Source organism: Sinohyriopsis cumingii, chromosome 4 (genome assembly GCF_028554795.1).
Source record: "Sinohyriopsis cumingii isolate HCF-2022 chromosome 4, ASM2855479v2, whole genome shotgun sequence".
NCBI lineage: Eukaryota > Metazoa > Mollusca > Bivalvia > Unionida > Unionidae > Sinohyriopsis > Sinohyriopsis cumingii.
This window is the reverse complement of record NC_142964.1, coordinates 39,737,698-39,759,725: the sequence shown is the minus strand read 5'-3', so window position 1 is coordinate 39,759,725 and position 22,028 is coordinate 39,737,698. Positions and strand designations below refer to the sequence as shown.

Here is a 22,028-nt window from a genome sequence, read left to right as displayed (position 1 = left end):
TCTACATTTTCTTTTTGTTTTACAAAATGAGAGAGAGAGGGATTATATGAGGGATTATATAAGTGCATCCCTTGTTGCACAGAATAGTTGAATATCATTACAGGTTTCTCCTCCAAGCATTTGCCTTTAATAACAGATAAAGAAATATTAGACCTCTGAAGTATGTGGGATGTATTTGGAAAAATAATTTGAATCTCACTAACTAGAGAATGCCATGTTTTTATTTAATTACTTATTTCTACCTCTAGCTGCCAATATTGGGACTTTGCAAAAGGTGAAGGAATATTTACGTAGGTTGAGATGGCACCAGGAGAGATCAGGGGAAAGAACCCATGGTAAATCAATCCATGGAGGCAAAGGCCACATGAATCGACATATTGCTATGGAAATCTGCAAGTTTGTGAAGGGAGACAACCCTGGAACCAATGCCAAACAGAGTCAGGAAGAGATAAATGGACCAACAGTTGATGTTCTAACTTCAGCCATGAAGCAGCAGCAAAAACGGGCAGAGGTTGGGGAAGAATTTTTGTTTACTTCTTTTATTGAACCTCATTGAAGATTTTTGTAGAAATTTCCTTAAGTATTATAAATTAAGTCCCTTTATAAAAGCAGTCTATTTCACTAGCACTCATTGGTTCCTAAATAAGAAGTTTTAACTATTGATTATACATTTTTGTGTTTGCAAAACTAAATCTGATTATGTGCAGGACAAGTTTTGCAGTTATTTTTTGGCAGCAGTCTTCCACTGCAGACAGTTCTGTCAGCAAGTTCTGCATTTAGTACTTTGGATCTTGCATTCTTGCATAATAGAAAGCAAAATACATGATCATCTGAAGTTATTGTACTTCTTGCACACATTGAATTTGCTTGAAGTAGGAATGTGTTAGTTTGTTTCAGTGTTTGTTGTGTAAAGATTGGTATATAAGTCACAATTATTTGATTTTGATACATAGGTATGCCATTAAGAGGTTAGTGTTAGGATTGGTCATCCTGGTGTCAGGATAATGTGACAGGGTGGGACATCATGCTACATGTCTGCAGCATGACGCCCCAGTTCTAGACATCACTGTAAACTGCCACACTGCAGATATTGTAGCGATATGACTGCAAATTGTTAAAGCTACATTAAAAATCCAAATGACACACACACACACACAGGTATTCCTAAAAATTATGATTTATAAGGAACTGTTTTAATTTTTGAAACCAATTTAAAGGAATAAATACACAACTTAATGAAATAAATAGACCATGTTTCTGATCTGATTTTTATTAAACTTATCTTAAGATTTGAAATATATTCCGTAATGAGCAAGATCCACTCATGTTACTGAGGTTAACTTACATCCGATTGGCCAAGCTTGTTACTGTAATTCCGTAATGAGCAAGATCCACTCATGTTACTGAGGTTAACTTACATCCGATTGGCCAAGCTTGTTACCGTGATTCCGTAATGAGCAAGATCCACTCATGTTACTGTGGATAACTTGCATCCAATTGGCCAAGCTTGTTACCGTGATTCCGTAATGAGCAAGGTCCACTCATATTACTGAGGTTAACTTACATCCGATTGGCCAAGCTTGTTACCATTTAGGAGTCCATATTTCTGATCTACTTTTCATCAGACTTGTAAAGTAAGCTCAAAATGTTGAATGAATTTTATTATGAGCAAGCTCTGCACATATAAATAAAATTTAGTGCTGCTGGAAATATTTCTTGAATTGTGTGCAACTTGAAAAAAAATTAGCTTTTAAAATACCAGTTTTCTCCATTTAAAATGACATTTGTCTCACTTAAAATAAAACAAGTGAAGAAACCTATGTTATTGACATGGTTGTAAGTTGTAAACAGAATGTTTAAATAGCATTTCTTGTTTACAGTTAGACTAAATTTTGGGACCCCGAGTGGTCGAGTGGTCTAAAGCGCTCACCATTACTGATCACTGCCATCACACCTCTTTCTGCATGCGTTTGAGTCTCAGGCTTGGCCATTGTGGTTATGCGGGAAAGCTTGCCGGTAACTTCTCATGGTTCAGTGGTTCTTTCCAGGATTTTCCTGGGTTCTTCCACCACTATTGATACTGGCCACCATGTATAGCCTATCTTGTGCTGAAAAATGGTGTTAAACCCCACAACAACAACAAGACTAGATTTTTCTGTTGGAGTGCTTTACATTCTATTAAGTCTTAGGTCAGGTAAAAATGTATATAAGTAGGGATTTGATCAACAAATGATTCTTTCCTGTTTTAGATCGGTCTGTGAGATCCGTTTATGATCAGAGTTTACATTTTTGTTGTTGACTAAAGGAATAATTTGAGAGGAATTTTTTATTTAAAATATTCATTTGTAGACTTTTGGATTGATACATTATTTTGAATTGTGAACACTTTCAAAGACATTCTGGAAAAGTGTTGTATCAGGACAATCAAGACTGTTGAAATTCATGGGAACATTCTTTACTTTTGGACTTGTGATGAGACATTTAAAATTATTTGGAACGTAATTAAATATATTGTATGCATCTTTTGAATTTTCCATTTGTATTGTTGGGAAATAAATTGCTTGTTGATTTTACTAAATTTGTTGGTTCACTTTCTTTCTGTTACATATTATAAAACCTAGAGAATAAAACTATTGAGAATCTTAAGTTGTAGAAATTATGAAAACTGGTATACAATCAATTTTATAATAAAAGATGTGTAAAATTCAGTAGAACAATTTATAAGAATTGACAAAATAAAAACAGAATAAAGTGAATAATTTTTTAATTTATAACTAAAATAATGTACAGAATATAACTAAGAGAAAATTTCCCATAAATTATGTGCATTGTTGTGATAAAGATCATAATTTCTTTTTCAATTGTAAATATTTTCTTTGTAAGTAATTGTGTTTTTTTCATTACTGATTTCACTCCAGTAAGGACATATGTCTTGTTAAAGAAAACACATCAAGTTTATAAATGTATTTGCAGAGATTTATTTGGTAAGCTGGATGTTTGGTGAAATTGAGTATGTCAGTTGCTAGTATTGCCATGTTAAATGGCCTGACGTATCTGTCATTTATATGTTATCATATGTATTGTTCATTATTTTATGGCATTTCATATGTTCAATGCCATTATTCCCAAATTATTTATAATTTCAGTTTTTTATTTCTAATTTTCAATGAAAAATACCCCAATGTACTTTTCCATTTAAATACTTCAAGATTTAATTACCAATAGTGTCTTAAAAGAAACAACTTGTGAATTATAATTTCAGCTTTTGTAAAAGACAAATGACCTTATAGACCACAAATGATTGTTTATTATAAAAACTTCAGTTTTTAAATCTGCCAAATTACTTCAAGAGACTATTTGAATTAATATTGCCTTTATCTTTGGAAATAACATTTATTGACTAAGGTTTAAATCAACATGATATAAAGTTTAGGTCATAATTTGCTTAGGTTATATTCTTACAATGCTGTATGTAAAATCCTGCTTAGTGAAATGTTCCACTGTTATGCAAGCCTGGTGAGCAATATTAGGCAGCTAGGGTCTCTTGTTAAGTTGTATCACATTATCAAGTCGCCTGCTCTCAAGCCTCATGCAGTGAAGTGAACTATCTGCCATTTATTTCACAGCAAAATTATATGTATGATAGATTGCCAGGTTTACAGTAAGGCTGACCATACTGAACTATCAAGCCTATATGGCTGTCTGTACTGAACTATGATGCCTATGTGGCTGACTGTACTGAACTGTGATGCCTATATGGCTGCAATACTGAACTATGATGCCTATATGGCTGACTGTACTGAACTATGATGCCTATGTGACTGACTGTACAGAACTATGATGCCTATATGGCTGACTGTACTGAACTATGATGCCTATGTGACTGACTGTACTGAACTATGATGCCTATATGGCTGACTGTACTGAACTATGATGCCTGTATGGCTGACTTTATTACCATTCTAACATCTTTTTAAAAGTTAATTTGATTTAATTCTCATGGTAAGCTTTATAAAGAGAGCAAAGCCACTTTAGACAATTTAGTTTTGGCCATTTCCATTAAATAATCATCAATGTGTTCATAATTGCCTCTTCTAAAGCTGTTTGCATCTGGATGGGGTGGTTTATTATTTATCACTGTTTTCTGTATAAAATCAGTGACATCAGCACTATTAATGTACGTTACAGATAAAGGAGACAGAATTCACCATCAGGAACATAATTTGTGCTGAGATATGCCAAATTTGCACTGATTATTTTGACATCACTCTGTGTGGATGTATCTTAAATATTTTAGTAGGCCATGCATAGCACATTCTAGATTGACCTCTGCATCCTTATTTTAGATTCGATTGGAAGCATTGAACCAGATAAGAGAATTATTGTCAACCGCCAAAGAGAAGAAAGAGAGCAGGTGGGTACAGGGATTTCAGGTAGAGGAGCCTCTGACCCTGACAACACTGCTTAGTTCTGCTCATGAGGAACTACTGGCTGGAGCTTTTGGTCTTCATCCAGGATGCCCCAGTGCAGGCACGCAGCTTTATCATTATCAGGTAAACAAATTAATGAAGTCACTTTTGCTCATTACTGTAAATAATTGACCTCTTTCATGATGGGTAATATTTTTAAATTTGTTCCTAGGGCTTTGATGGGTAATATTTTTAAATTTGTTCCTAGGGCTTTGATTGACTGAAAAGTTTATAGATCTATTGTCAGTTGAAAAGTGATTTATTATAATTGATCTGTTTACTTCGACTGTCAAGTGAGCATTTTATTTTTTTGTATACATGTATAGAATGAGGTTTGGTTTTTGTTTAGATCATTTTCTCAGACACTATTAGGTGCCTCAAGTGGCTGAGTGGTCTAAAGCACTCACGGTTATGGATCAACGCCATCTAACCTCTGTCTGCATGGGTTTGAGACATGGGTTTAGCCAATGTGGGTATGTGAGAAAGCTTGCCAGTAGCTTCTCGTGGGTCAGTGGTTCTTTCCGGGATTTTCCTGGGTTCTTCCTCCACCATTTATACTGGCTGCCATGTATAGCCTATCTTGTGCTGAAAAATGGCATTAAACCCTACAACAACAACAACAGCAACAGACACTATTACTCATAATGTTATATGTTCTAGATGTTGTTGAGTTCTACATTCTTTGGTGAAAATTTAATCACTGTTGTACAGTATTTTCTCCTCACCGGAACCTTACTTCTTTTAGCACAGTAAATTCAAATAGGTGCACATAAATATCAGTGATGCATGATAAAAGGTGCTCAGAAAAATAGGCAGTATAGTTTGCAAACTTTGTGTTTCAACAGCTAGACAAATCCTTCAAGATATCAAAAGCCTTGATCATAATGCCTGAACCATACAGTAGAATTCAAGTTGATAGAAATTACCTCATGTTTTGATAGACCTCTATGCAAGCAAAAATCATCATTAAAGAATAATGGACTTTAACATAAGAATAATGGACTTTGTCAAGCAGAATGCTTAGGTTATTTAAGGTAATGACACTGATAGTCTGATATAAATGAAATTACTGTGCATTTAGTGGCAGTAGGAAATGACAGAACTGAAATTAATGACAATGACAATGCAACGTTGCCTCAGAATCTTATACCGATACCATTACTGATAGCTCACACATTCAGGTGTAAATAATGCATGAGAAAATCCTGCCATTAATCCTAAAGATTGGTTGTTTAAAAAATGATGAAAATGAAAATAAGATTTTATTTATTTTTTCAGCTGTGCATTAATGTGAAAGAAGATCTCCATAATGGAGTTATATATAGGCACTTAGTTACTTCAAACACTTGTAGACTTTCATATCTTAAACAATAAGATGAGAAAATTTCATGGTAATACCATGAAAGAGAAATGCTGGAGTAAAAGTGATATATTTGAAAGTTTGAAAGTATTTTAATATAAATATTCATAAATGTGGTGCTGTAAGAAGCAGATAATATTCATAGTAAATGACGAATATGCTAAGCACTTAAATCTGTTTAGAACCTTGTAAATTCAACACATGGAACCCAAAGGAATCATGGAGAAAACACTGTGGTCTTGTGTAATTTTCCACACACAGATAGGCTAAACATGATGGCATGCATATCTTGTGGAGGAAGAAACCCCAAAAACCCTGGGAGGAACCGCCAACCCACAGGAATGTACTGACAAGCTTTCTTCTTTAAATACATTTCACAGTGAGAATACTTTAGGAGAAGTGCTACAATTTCACAAATCCAGCCTGCCAGCTAACACTGTTAGCTAAACGTTATCTGCCCACTGAGGTTGCAATCAGGCAGTGTGATCTCCCCTTAGTATAGGGATTGATGGCAGATCCCATGAATATCTTAATTACTATTTCTGCTCATGCTAAGAAGCACACTCTTACTATGAGAGACCTCACAGATGCTACATTCTACTTTGGAAGATATACCATTACAAGTTGGAGGAGCCATTTCATTTCTAAGGAAAGTATATTCCATTTATATTTTCAACTTTTCTCTCTATCTAATGCTGAAAAAGTTCTGTGTTTACAATTTTCTAACACTCTGACATTTGATAACACTTAATAACTTGCAAAGGTAGCCTGTGCGACTTTACGATAAGTATATATGTATAATTCCATTATTACTGGTTACATACAGGTGAGTTTTCTATACCAAGGCAATCTTAGTTCTCTATACCATGCATATGTATTTATCTGTACAGGCCATCCTGGACCCTTCCTACAGGTAGTATTGTAATTCTGTTATATCAGAAAACTTCATTACTTTATTAGATCATCTGCTATCACTAATTTTCAGGTAAAACATCATATGGTATATCTCTCCACCCACCCTTAGCAGACCTTGTTATTCTTCTCAAGCTAAGTCTCGGGCAACACAGTAGACGTTAGCCTCACCTCATGCAAGCAAAAGCGACTATGTTTGTTCTCATTGCATTTGTCACTTTTAGACTATACTATGCTATAGGAAGATTCAGCCTTCTGAGCCTTCATCGATGACGTTTTCTGCCTTTTACCTCTGTAGTTCTGCCCTCCTTCTCACACTGCATCAACTTCCTGGACCAGAGCTCCTGCTTCAGTTGATATTGTGATGAAAATAGAAGAATCTAATTTACAATTACTTTGGCAGTCTGGTTGAGTTACAGACATTTTGAACTGACTTCACCATCAATTATAAAATCCTAGGATCAACTGATTTTACTTCTCAAAAAAGTGCCTCCCATCACATTTTTGTTGGTAGTTCTACATATGCCAGTATTTCAGATGGACAACCCATCAGTCAGATGTGATATTGCAGCTTTTGGAATGACAAAGCCACACTCCATACATATGGATCAGAGAGGCCCTGAGTGACCAAGTGGTCTAAAACACTCACCGTTACAGATCATTGCCATCTCACCTCTGTCTGTGTGGGTTCGAGTCTCGGGTTTGGCCAATGTGGGTATGTGAGAAAGCTTGCCAGTAGCTTCAAGCGGGTCTGTTGTTCTTTCCGGGGTTTTCATGGGTTCTTCCTCCACCATAGATGCTGGCCGCCATGTATAGCCTATTTTATGCTGAAAAATGGCGTTAAACCCAACAACAACAACAACAACATATGGATCGCATATCCTTTAATGACACTCAGTACATAGTAAGCAGTATCGTAGCCATGGGATCTATATTCATCTCTGTGGTTATCTTCCAAACAGGTGGAACATAGCTTATCTTTTCCCACTCCAAATACCTCAGGGCATGCTTGGAAGTTGGTCTCAAGAATGGCCCAAGTATTGAGCAGAGCTGCTCAACTCACCTTAGCCAATGCCATAACAGCAGGTAAAAATTTACAATTGGTGGAATGAGACATGGCACTCTCAACCTCCACTTTCCTTAACAATTACCATAAGGCCAAGCTACAATCACAGCCTTTATCCTCTATCCTTCTTTTTAACAGCTAGATTGAAGATGTCTGCAAACAAGCCACTAAGGAGACCAATTTCTCTCCCCCACAACCACATCTTCAATACAGGAAATTTCCGTGAAATAAAGAAAAGGACACGAGGGCTACATTTAGGACACAAACATCTGAGCAGCTGTCCTTTCAATTTCATATCAAATAAATGCACATTCAGTTAAAATAATTTAATAAAGCAAACATTGTTTCCATTTTACAGGATGGAATCAAAGCAGCCAGATCAGAAACCCAGCAAGAAATTCAGCTTACAGTCCATCAGATATTTGAGCTGCTGGTGGCTGGCCTGGAAAACATGATGGAGAAAGATTTAGCAGCTTCAGGTAAGTCTTACTGTCTGTCAGGTCTGGGATCCAGGGTGGTGCAGTTATTATACACCTGCTTGGCACCTCATTAGTTCTGGTTTCAATTCATGGTCCCATTATATGCAAGTGTATGTGTTTGTCTAAGGTCGGTGTTTACTCCAGGTTCTCAGATGTTTCCCAATCCAATGATTTCTTCATGTCATGTTGTTGCTTCTAGTATTAATCATTAAATGCTGTTGTAAAATCAGTGTACAATTTTCAAGGTTAAAAAAGGAAAGAGATTTTTCATGGACTCATTATACATTTAGCTACTATTGAGGAATATTGATTATTGTTGGAATATTATTAGCTGGTTGCCATGTTTACTATCTGATAGATTGATTGACAGCTAGATCTTGGCACCTGATTGGATCAACATTCAGTGTCTGTGCATTGTAAGTAAGGCTAAAACTCTATGCAACACAAAGATTTCCAATAAATGTTGGGTTTCTCACACTTTGATATAGGTAGGTAACAAAGCTCCATCTTATTGACCAACCACAGCATTTGTGTAATTTATGTTACCTACCTAGATCCTTAATTTGTTTATCATAGATTGTTTATTCAGTATTTACATGTATCAGAATTGTCACATGTGCAATTATGCAAATAATATTGTTGTATGCAGTTTCCAATTTCACAAATGAATACAAGCACAAAAATAAAGTAGCATACAGGTGGGATGTACAGAATTTCGAGGGTGAATATAGAAATACACACATTTTGATTCAAATATAATAAAGAAGTATTTGATGTGGGTGTCTGTGACAAATTAGCAATGTGAGATACACAATTTCACAAAGGAATAAATAGTAAAATGATATATAAGTGGGATGTAAAATATTTCATGGATGAATCTAGGAATGATTACATTTGATTGAAATATTCAGTACAATAGTACACTGATGTATTATGGTCAAGACATTTTTGATGTTCCGATTTTGGCAAAAATTGGAGCTGTTCATTAAAAAATATCCTAAGTAAGCTTCATGCCTAACAAATATCATGTATATGGTAAGGTTCTGTCACATATTCATGTCAGCTGGTTATTTCTGTATTGATCCCATACAAATATGTTATTTATAAATATTTAAGGTTTCCTTCAACTGCGTCTGCTCCTGACAACAATCTTTGCTCTGAGTATGAAGTATGAGCCAGTTGACATTTCTCTGGCCGTGGCATGTGGCCTCTTGCCGATCTTATTCAAGATCATAGGAGAACCAACAGTTCGTCCTCATATGCTACAGCTTATGAGGGGAAGACTGTCAGAACATCATTTGAGGACAGTTCTGGCTGTTTCAAGTCACAGATTAGTCCAGATAATTACAATCACCATAGGGTAAGTATTATCATCAACATAAATAAGCTTGGGATGACATGAGTCCATGCAGTATACAGTGTTTACAGTTACTGCATCCCAGGTAACTTGACATCATAGTCATTGTTGTGAATTATGTTAAGAGATCGAAGGGAATCTCAAATTTGCATATGCTATTCAGTGTCGGAGATTCAAAGGTCCCTCTCTTGTAAAGAACGATTTGAGTCCATAGCATGCAGTCTTAAAAAGCATTTGTTATTGGGAAATGTTTTATAGTTATTTTGTCTTGTGGGGAACAAAGTTTAGTTTGTTTTATTGGATAATTTGTAGTCAGCATATATGATTTAAATTTTTGGTAGAATTATATAAACTTTGCAAATAATACATAGCATTTTAGCAAGTGCATGGGTGTCTCAAAGGCAAATGATAGAGTTAGAGGGACAATTCAGGGAAGCTTGTTTTGCACCCTACAAGCAAACAATTTGAAATCTGCAATCTTTCTGGAGGATTTGAAAAAATTGATATATGTGTGCCTATGTGTGCATGAATGTGTAAAGTGTTTTCTGCATCTTTTCAAGGAAATGGATTCTTAGGGTTTTCTGGGTCAAATTTATGTGCCATTGTAAATTTCTTGGGATTGTGCCTATTATTTTATCATTTACTATGCATATTACTTACTTCTTATAGCAACACAATTATTACTTATATTAAATTCCTTAAACATGCTGCATTAATTTTATGCTTGTATTTTTCTGTTGAATATATTGCCAGATCACGTAAGCATTAGTAAAGCTTCATTATTTCCAGAATCCAGTCCTCCCAGAAAGAGAAGACAAAATTATTTTTGAAATCATCATTCCAGTTATGTCTATAATAGATCAGGGAAAGTAACTCTCAAATGTACTGGATGTTTTCAGACATGCTTACTTTTCTGGCCAATTTAATATCAAGGAGAGGCCAGCTGCTTCATATAGAGTGGTCTCTGTATGTTTTTCATTGAGTTTGTGCCTTGAGAAACTGTCTGATGGTAGATCTCTTTGTGAGAAAGTGGAACCACAAATCTGTGTGCATTCATCTCTCCAGATTGTGCCATCATTACTCTGTAGAGTAGCTTGTAGGGGGATGTATGCCTGTGTATTTTTACCAGTGATCATTTCAGAAGGTGAGGGTTCAGACTTGTAGATTAATTCAGACTGCTCCTCTCCAGTGGGACAGAACCTGGGTTAACAATTTACTTGGTCTCAGGAAGATTATGGTGATCCCCTCACATACTTAAGCAGTCAAGGTTATCAGTACTCATGCATGTCTGGACAAACTTTTATGCCCAGCACTTATCAGGGGAACTATGTATGAAAAAGAGTTCAGCACTTAAGATGTGGAGATGATCTTAACAGCTAGATACCCCCCTCATTAATGATGGAAAGTAGCAAGAACTGTCAGGACGAATGTCACCCCTCGCATAGTATCATTTTCTCAGCTGGCTAACTTTTCTTTTTCATGCTAAACTGTGTTAAATTTTCTTATGCTGTTATTCAAGATAAGAATGTCAAAGATAATAATTTAAAAATAACTTAATGCTGACAGATAGTTGCAGATGTCTGCATGTGCCCTTTAAAATTTTAATGTATCAAAAAGTGCAATGATGCAGCCTGGAGAAAATATAGAGGCATATGCTTGTGTGCAAATGCCTTATAAATATATCGTATGATTCAAAGTAGTTTGTTGGTGCCCTCAACAGTCTTAGAAGTTTTGAATACCCCCACTGCCACCCTACCCCACGCACATATCTTCCTTGTGGAACAGATGGATCAGTAATTGAGATATCAGAGAAAAATCATGTGGGCTGATTATTCACAGTGGATTTTTTAAAATCTGACATTAGTATCATAACAATGCCAAGCCTATTAAACATTCTGTCTTCATCTGCTGTTTCAGGATGTATGCAGAGCATCTGGGATTTGGTGTGATTCAGGCCATGTTGGACTTGCTGTGGGAACAGCTCCAGAAATATATTGATATCACTAACTTAGGTACATATATCAACTTAGTGACATGGGAACAGATAGGAAAATAGTGCTACACTTGCTTTATACCTCTTGTCATCTAAGGTTTTGACCTTTTCTATGGTACGTGCTAGAGTTAGTGGTAAGGGAACAACATATGTTGACTTTTCCATGAAGTTAAGATTTTTCCTCATGTTTTGCAGATTTGTATTCAATTTCTTTTGGTCCTTTAAAAGTTTGTTTAATTTATCATGATAGATTTTTTTACAGTTAAATGTGAAGATGTAGACTTTCGAACAAGTTACGCTGATTGACATTAGATGGATTATAGCATATTTGCATTTTTTAATAACTGTCACAATGCATTCCAGTTGTGAAATGTTCAGACTTGTAAGAAGTAACTCATGTAGACATCAGTAAGTCATGTTGACATCAGTAAATCACGTAGTCATCAGTAAATCACATAGACATTGATAAATCACATAAATATCAGTAAATAATGGAGACAGTAAATTACAAAGACATCATTAGATTGTGTAGTGATCATTTAATCATGTAGGCATAAGTAAATCACTTAGATATCAGTAATCATATAGAAATCAGTTAATCTTGTAGACATCAGTAAGTCACATAGACATCAGTTAATCCTGTAGACATTGCTAAATTACATAGACATCAGTAAATCACGTTAATGTCAGTAATCGCATAGACATCTATTAGTCATGTTGACATCCGTAAATCATGTAGTTATCAGTAAAGCACAAAGAATCAGTTAATATAGACATCAATAAATCACTTAGGCATTGGTAAATCTTGTAGATATCAGTAAATCACAGAGACATCAATAAATCACATAGACATCAGCAAATCATGTAGACATCAGTAAATCACAGAATTCAGTTATCATGTAGACTTCAGTAAATCATGTAGACATCATCCTGTGGTTAATTATGAACTACAGTGAGATTGCACAAGTAGTTAAAGTCATTTTGATTTGAGGAGAAAAATTGCAGTGTATTACAATTGTATAAAAATGGAATTCACATACAGAAAAGTATATATTGGTGTGGGGTTGTGGATTTGATAGTGAAAATTTTTGAATTTTGAGCTGACTTGGATGGATTGTCAAATGAGCTTAGGATATGGTCTAGTGTTTGCCATGTTCATCATCCATCATCCATCAACATCCGCTCTTTTCAGATTTAAAAAAAACAGTACTAAATTAATTTCAGCCAAACTTGGCAGTCATCCGGTTTATGCAAATAATGCCAATCTGCCATTGCATCAAGGCCACCATTACTGCAATACAATAAACCCTTGAAATGACTTCTCAAAAACAGCTTGGCTGAAGTATATCAAATTTAAAGGAACAGATTTTGATGTGAAGGGTTTTCTAATTTACACAAATGATGCTTATCCATATCAAGTATAGCTAGCATTACTAAAAATAAAAAAACCATTCAGTATCTTCTCAAAAACTGCTGAACAGAAGTGACAATTTTGCAAAAAGCATCCTGATATGAAGGGTTTTCAAACTTGTTCAAATGTTGCAGAGCTACTGTCAAATATGAATGTCATTACTAAGACTAAAGAAGTCTTTCAAGTGACTTCACAAATACCAAATATGACCAAATTTGACATAATGCATCAAGGTATAAAGGCCTTTAAGATTTACAAATGATGATCCACCACCTGATATGGCCACTGTTACTAAAAACAGAAAAACCTTTAACGGTTATAAAAACTGCTTAGCAGAATGGGGCCAAATCTGTCAGCAGTCAAGCATGAAGGCCTATCAGGTTTGTGTAAATAATACATATTCACTGTCAAACATTATAACCTGTACAAAAATTGAAAATCCTTTAAACGACTTCTTCTACAAAAGCACTCAGCAGAATAGACCAAATGATTAGGGTTTTTTAATACTAAATTTAGCCCTATGTCAGCTTTTATTGATATTTTTGCAGGGTATCGACTGTATAGGTACTTAATAAAACAATTTTGTTTTGACATGGGTATTAGTCATTACTGTTTTTTTGTGCAAAATGATGATGATGTCATATTAAGTGGAAAACATCAAATTATGTGCATCATCATGTACATGTTCTGTTGATGTACTACAGTATATAAATAGATCTGGCAGAGAAAGATGTTCATATTCTCATTTTTTATTTTTATTAAAAAAAGTTAATGTTATAATCTAATAAAAGTTTTTTTTATAAATATGGCAACAATGTTCTGATTCCTTGTAAGGGCTTTTGCATCAGACTGATGGTTCTTGCTTGTATCATTGGTTCTTGTTTTCTTGGTGATATCATTTAATGTTTACCAAAGTTTTACTTTAGTAATGTGGTGTTGTTAGTTTGATATTTTCATAGAAATAAAAGATATTAAAGTTACTCTTATAGAAAATAACAGTAATGTCTTTTCACCTATCAGAACTGGTGAACCTTTTTGAATATGAGGATCCCATTTTTAGGCTCCAAAAATGTTGTGGACCCCCATATACTAATAATTGAGAAAATACATGCCCCTTGGAATGACCCTGGGGATCCACGTCCTGCAGGTTGGGAACCACTGCTCTAGTTGATCTTCATTATTACTGTTATTGTGTTATTGTTGGCTGCATTACATGATCATATGGGTGTGTGTATGTATATATATATATATATATATATATATATATATATAGAGAGAGAGAGAGAGAGAGAGAGAGAGAGAGAGAGAGAGAGAGAGAGTGAGAGAGAGAGAGAGAAACAGACAGACAGAGAGATTTTATATTTTCAGCTGGGTAGGAAGTTTAGAATTTCATGAAAATAAATTGTAGAACAGACACAACATTGTTATCTGTGACATTTTAGTATTGATAGATGATGCACACTTAGATTAAATGCTGAAGCCAAACCAACCTGCTATATGCCACTTGACTTTTTTAGTAATGACTAATCCAACCATAATACATTTACATCTTTAATCTTTTCCAAATTACTTCTGATCACACATAGTATAATTATTTCTGCAAACATTAAACATCAAAGCCAGACTGACCATGCCAAAAGAATCCAAGTAAAAAGGTCGTCTTATTATGCTTCCAGTTAGTAATCTGACTTCAATCCATTAGCTTTCTTTCTGAATTACTACTAATCATACATAGTATAATCCATGGATTACTCTATTGTTTGTGGAATTAGCAATTAAAATGTCATGCTTGAGTAAGCCAGTTCAGTCATGTGATCACAGGAAGTCTTTATTTTAAATATATTACATTTTAAGCATGGTGTCAAAACATCAGGAAAAATGTCTGTTCCATAATTTTTTTAATGATTATTTTGAGTACAAAGGACATTTCAGTGAGTGACAGAAGGATGGGAGACACCCATCATCTGCCCTTCATCTTGGGTTGAAAACCATTCTTTCTGAGATGTTCATGTTTATTACCTTCTTAAATCTGTAAAAACATTGATAACACTGGAGTATTCAGTTATTTGTTCCTTTCTTAAAATATTTCTTTTTAATAATTTGAAGTAATTTTCTTTTTGAATCAGTTTGTATAGCTTATTCCTGGTTAACTTCTGTATTTTATTATTATTCAGGTTCATTATCCCAGAATACTGTTGCTGATTTTCTGGTGTTTCTCAGAAGGGTGGGATCGTCTGCCTCTGTTCAGGCTCACCTGGCTAACAAGAAATGGACAAGTGTACTTTTATCCATAGCAGGGTCAACAGGTAAAGACGTGTTATCTAGTTCAATCATTAAAGTTTTAATCAATTCTGTAAATTCATCACATGTTGATCATCTACTTTTTGGTAATACACACATTGTATTACTGTAATTGTTGTGATTTAGATTCCTCACCAAGTCAGCAAAATGTTTCTGCTCATGAAAATGTTGTAATTTATTAATTTACAGTATTGGTTGTCTGTATTGCATTCAACAAGTTCTTGAATCTGCTTACATCATGTAGAGCTCTTGCAATAGTCAATGCTTGCAAGTACATTCTACAACACTTGGTATATTTTCACTTTACTGTTTGGTTTATCTGAAACCATAAATATCAGGTTGATGGGTTAGTTATCAGTCCCCTTTAGCCTACTTCCAAATTGCCTAAATACAAGATGTTTGCTCCAGTCTTGTTCAGTCTTAATTCATCTCTTGTTTGTTTACTCCCATATAGTCTGCTTACTGTTCATTCTAAAAACATAACACCATTTGATTTTTATAGTCAAGCCCAGTTTAGTGTGACATAGCAATCACTTTTCTGGCATCAATGTCATCAACAGCTTCTTCTGTTTTTGAGTCCATTTGCATATGTACCCTAAAATCCTTGATAGATTCTCATGATATTTGGCATGAATCATTATACATCAATGACAACTCATTCTGCAACATGCATGATTGCTCCTTTGACCTTGCAGTATGTGTTATAGTCATAGAAATGTGTGCTAAGGTTTTAATTGGTGTATTTTCATTTGCTTACATTCCCAAAACCACTTGATGGATTTGTACATTCACAAGATCAATCATTCTGAAGCAAAGACAACCCATTTTATGACAGACTTGCTTGCCTCTTTGACCTTGTGGTCAAGGTCACAGTCATATAAATTTGTTATGGTTTTGGTTTAAGTTTTTTCATTTGCTTATATTTCCTAAACTCTTTGATGGATTTTGTTCATACTTCGGATGAAACATTTTAATCTTGAGACAATTAATGTTGTGATATGCTGACTCAACCTTCTGACCTGGGGCATATTTCAAAGAACTGCTTTGATCATGGGCTTCACATGCAGGTCCTGACCTTCATATACTGTACTGAAGATATTTTGATTTTAAACTTATTTTTATTGCTTATTTATAATTGGTCTGATTTTACTGTTCCATACTTAATTCATACATGTATTAAAAACTAATATCTTTAATACTAAAATCAAATACAAAAATGCGGATTCGGCTAATGTGGATATGTGAGAAAGCTTGCCAGTAGCTTCTCGAGGGTCAGTGGTTCTTTCCGGGGATTTCCCGGGTTCTTCCTCCACCATTAATACTGGCCGCCATGTATAGCCTATCGTGTGCTGAAAAATGGCGTTAAACCCTACTACAACTACAAATACAAAAATGCAAAAATTGCATGTTCTCTTGTCTGCAGGTAAATAGCTTTAAAATTAAAATCATCAAAATTTGCATATCTGTCAGTCTCTCAAGTCACTATCAAGCAGGTGAAGAAAAGGAAGGATTATATATATATAGTTTTATGGGAGCAGACAAATTGAAACAGTAGATGATTTGTGAGTATATAAATTAGTACAGTAGGAGCACTAAGACTAGCTGAGTTGGGAGTAAACAACATGGGAATTGTCGGTATGAGCGTAGTCAAAATGGGTTGCTGCCTTGGTTTGATTATGAGAGAGAGAATGCGGTCATATCCATGTTTTTATAAAAGAGAGTGGTATGTGGTACTAACATTGAGATGTGGTACTAACATTGAGAGAAATTATAAATATTTAAATTCTTCTTTTCCTACAGATTCAGGCTGTGTATTTAGCTTGAGAAGTCGACTGATTGCTCTCAATGTACTTCAGGTGATCCTACCGTCGTGTGACTCAAATACCAGAGCTGAGTACATGAAACAGGTGAGAATATTCTTAATTGATTCAGTTCAGGATAGGAAGGTATTATAGGCTTAAATTGAGAGTATAGCATTTATTTAATTTCTCTCATTTCTTGCCCATTCAAGAAGCCATGTGAGATACATGAGTGCATATGATTAATTCACATTATTGTATTCAAATAATGTTACGGGCTGTTCCAGTAAAACATGCCTGGGACCCAGTGAAAGCACTTTTAATGTGGGGTACTCACCAATAGATGCAATTTAAATTTTCTTTATTTGAACTCAGTGTAATCAAAGTACCTTGATATATATTTTTTAAAAACTTCTTTCCCAGGGTACAGTGTATATAATATAATATCTAACAGATTCCTGTTAAGTCCTCTTTCTGATCTATCTCAGAATGAGGTACAGATGCATTTGTGCATTGCTAAATTGTTTAAAGGTTTTAGTAATATGACTGTATTATAATGAATGGTTAAATGAATCTCTCATGTTGTTCATTCTCTAACAAAAATTTTGAATATTTTTATTTTTGTCATAGATCATACAGATTTTGATAGAAATTAGTTTGACAATAAGAGACCATTTTTTTTCTCAAATGGACATATTCTGCATGTCAAATTCAGTTTAATAATTTACATGTAACACCTTCTTCAGGCATGTCATTTATTTTATAAATTCCAGGTTGTAGAAGATCTTTTCCACTGCTTGTCTGAAACCATGTGGAAGTCACCATTAGAGAGAGCAGTCAATGAAGCCAGGCAGAAGGAAATATATTATCTAAAGAAGATAGAGGCTTTAGAAACATTCACGTCAGAAAGACCTATCAAAGGAGAAGATAGTTCTTCATCTGAGGCCATCACTGTTTTGAAAAGTGCATTTGATCCAGAAAAGTGCCTGTGCTGCACAGTGGAGCAAGAAAATACCCTGGTCCATAATGCAGGAGACAAAGGCTATGGTTTAGTCAACATGCCAATCACATCAGGATGCTATCAGTGGAAGGTGTGATATCTAACAGCTAATTTAAAAAAAAATTAAATAAATAGAATACTGATGACTTTTTTTATTAAATTATTTACACATTGGAAAAGAGAAGGATTGCCTTTTCACGTTGTACATATACATTTTTTTGCAATAGTTATACCTTGAGTATTTATGTGAGTGAATGGTAAAATGTCACTATATTTTCACATTGAGACAACTCAGTTTTCTATGTGATGATAGTGGATAGGTAGGTGGTTTTATTTCTTGACTGTTTAGAAGATATTTATGGATATCCTCCTAAGATGTTGGTTAGCAAAAGTGTTATGAACCTAATGTGTATTGGCCTTTAGAATGGTCGAAATTATCATTTCAGATAATGAACCTCTTGCATATTGGCCTTTAGTCTGGTTGAAATTATCATTTAAAATAATTAAATGAATGAACAGGTCTTTCTGTTTGCTTTTACTTTAGTTCCTAATTGTAAAGGAAAACAAGAGCAATGAGGGAACATGTATTGGAGTGTCAAAATGGCCAATTCAGGATTATGGTCACCGTACAACATCAGACATGTGGCTGTATCGAGCATACAGTGGAAATTTTTACCACAATGGGGAACAATCTTTGATTATGCCTGGCTACACACAGGGAGATACAATCACCATGGTGCTGGATATGGTGGCCAAAACTTTATCTTTTGGAAAAAATGGAGAGGTGGGTATTATCCAGTTGTCTGCTCACTCTGTTTTGTAACATGTGCGTAGCTGTAAACAGGGTATGGAGATTCTATATAGTCTGCCATTGTATAATATACTAGCATATTAGGGTCAGTGATGTTTGTTCTATATATAGTTTCAAGCCAATAATGTAGACCAGATCTGCCAGTGCATCCTATGATTAGTCTGTACAATTGGGCAAACCGAGTACATGTATTATGCCTTAATGTAATCATTGCTCTCATTGGATGAATGCAGACCATTTTCATTTGTGATGTCACAATGTTTCCCTGTACATTAGACACTGAGTAATAAATATACAGTGAAAAGCATAGGAACAGACAAACAACATAGCAACAGTGGTTGACTTTAAATGTAATTTCCAAGTAAATTATCCCTATACTCAAAGTTCAGTAAAATAATGTCCTTGCACAGCAATAAAACAAACATTTTGACAGTAATATTCTTTAAATAGAAACATTATTCCACTCTTTTGAGAAGAAAACCATGGAGGAATAAAGTTTTACTGGAATAAATTTACAGTGAATTTCATTGAAAGTAACCAATATGACAGAAGGACTGTAATAGACTCTTTTCTTTCACCTGTAATACACTGTCTTACCAAAAATTGAGCTGTGGAGAGTTCCTAGTAAAAATTGTCAACACTTCTTGTGAAAGTGACTAGATTTTGGAGAATTATTTGTTTGTTTTTTTAATAATTTATTTAAAGAGTGATGCCATTATTTCTTTACATTACTACATACATAATAAAGTTTTTTCTTTTGTCATGCATAATGTTAGTCATAACAATTTATATTAAAAAATTGCCAGTTTTATCTGATATTATCCACTTAAAACAAATGTGACAGACCCAGGAATTCAAACCAACTGATTTGAAGATTTTGGTAGTAGATTGGCTTCTGAGCCAGATGATTATTTTTGGGCATAAATTGTATGTATTTTATGGATAGCAAAACAAGTCCATTTTTGCTTTAATATTTATTCTTTTCATACTATAATAAAGTAGCTTATTTTGAACAGGAATTGGATTCAGATTCTGATGGAAAATGTTACAGTTAAATCCATGTCAACCATTATGCTTTTGGCATAATCATTGTGCACAAGCAGTTTTTGTTTGTTTCACAAGATCACTCTCTGTTAACCATTGATGACATTAATTGTGATTATTAATCTTCATGCTTAAGAAGCTCTCATTAGTTTTCCCTATATATAAAATATAATTATGAAAATTTAAGATTACATTAAAAACCTTGTCAAGAATTCGAAGATCATTTCACTTCTGTCTTGTTTTGCATGCTTGAATACCAAATGAATCTGGTAGAAATATGCTTAACTATTTGATCGTACACTTGAGCTAGAACAATCAATATTTTATCATTCCCCTGATCATTTAATTCATAAATCATACTGCTGATCGTATGACTCCTGTGCATATTTTCAACTTTTCTGTCCCATTGGAGGGCTAGGACTGAGTGACAATGTGTTGTCTTTGTAAATTGGCATGAACATTTTTTTTGGTGCATTCTCAGAGTCAGGAAACATAACTTCTAACCAGTTTAGTAAAATGAACTTCTATGAGGAATGGTAAGTTGTACACTGCCACAAAATTTGCAAAGTCTACATTGCCACTTTATCCCCTTTTTATCCGGTCTTAAATATGCTCTTGAGAACAGATTTGACTGCTCCATTTCAATGATATCTGAGTGTCTGCATGTGCCTGGTGATATCACTTCTTCCTCCATGTACTATCTTAGAATCCACTTTGCATGAAACACATAATGTAAACTCCAGACCTTTGCTACTCATCTTCACACACTTAAACTCCGATTCCAATAATTGGTAAACTTGTTGTAAATTTTTTAGTTGGTGCTTTCATGGCATTGTGAGAAAATGTTTCAGCATTGATTCTGGAAACAACTGAACAATAGAATGCCATTTCAACAAGACAAACAAAAGGATTCTTCAAGTCTTTTGTTTCATTTTTGGTTGGTCTCTCCATTTTTCACCCCGCTATCAAAGGTGGGCAAATGTTTATTAAAGACTCTGAATGACAACCTTATATCCCTTTATTACTTTTATCAACTCGAGATCTTGCATTTGGCCTTAAACTCCCCAAATAACAACAATGATGTAATCAATTAATAGCTTGCTGTGCACACATTAGTTCTTCAACAGTTGTAATCCAATTATTCAGCCACATTGCACTGGTTGTTGGTTTGAATTTCCACATATATATATACATGAGTGCATAAAACACCGATTGAGTAACATCATTTTTTGGTGATGTGAGTTTAGCCATGCGGGAATATGGGCTCGTGTGTGCAGGCAAGGCGATGGGTGCCGTTCACCCGCAGACCTAAGTTTGAATTTCTGTAGAGTACAAATTAAAAATTCTCTAACCTGTCTGATGGTATTATTTGTATTAAAATATTAATTGTGCCTACTATTATCAAGCATTCTTCTATAGAAATCCAGGGATAGCACTTTCCATTCTGTCTGGTGTGTGTGTGTGTGTTTGTGTGTGTGTGTGTGTGTATATATATATATATATATATATATATATATATATATATATATATATATAAATTATTGGCTTTAAAAAAAACTTTTTACCAAATGTGGAATGTTACACACACCTATGTATGGTATGTATGGTTTCTTTTATGAATTATACTTGTGACATGTTTATAGGCTAGATTGCACTTTTGCCATATTTAATGAGAAAAGCAAAGAATCATCCTAGCAAAAAATGTCAGCAGCAAGTTGAGACTTATAGTTTCATTAAAGGATTCTTTTTTTTTCTTCTTCCCATGTTCAGGATCCCAGGATTGTATTTGAAGATGTTGATGCAGCAGAGCTGTACCCATGTGTCATGTTTTACAGCAGTACTCCAGGAGAAAAGGTAATCATAAAAAGCAAGTCATTGATGGGTGGGCAGATGTATGGACACCACAAAACCAATTGTCTCCCTCCCTTGGTCCCAAGACCTAATTAGGTTCTGGTGTATGTGCCCTTATTTTCAAGGTCACATGGCAATACTGTGGCAGGGATATTAGGAGACATGATTTTTATTT

General features: G+C 34.6%; 1 protein-coding gene across 1 annotated transcript in view; it reads left to right on the top strand.

Moving 5' to 3' along the window:
* The window catches only part of LOC149801022 (putative E3 ubiquitin-protein ligase HERC1), a 263,061-nt gene that overhangs the window by 91,079 nt on the left and 149,954 nt on the right, over positions 1-22,028 (top strand). The window contains exons 27-36 of the mRNA XM_089955047.1: positions 249-511; positions 4,347-4,553; positions 8,166-8,286; positions 9,403-9,646; positions 11,561-11,655; positions 15,222-15,353; positions 17,149-17,255; positions 17,921-18,238; positions 18,692-18,931; positions 21,773-21,856. Coding sequence (XP_089811173.1) covers positions 249-511; positions 4,347-4,553; positions 8,166-8,286; positions 9,403-9,646; positions 11,561-11,655; positions 15,222-15,353; positions 17,149-17,255; positions 17,921-18,238; positions 18,692-18,931; positions 21,773-21,856 — 1,811 coding nt within the window. The remainder of the gene's footprint in view (positions 1-248; positions 512-4,346; positions 4,554-8,165; positions 8,287-9,402; positions 9,647-11,560; positions 11,656-15,221; positions 15,354-17,148; positions 17,256-17,920; positions 18,239-18,691; positions 18,932-21,772; positions 21,857-22,028) is intronic.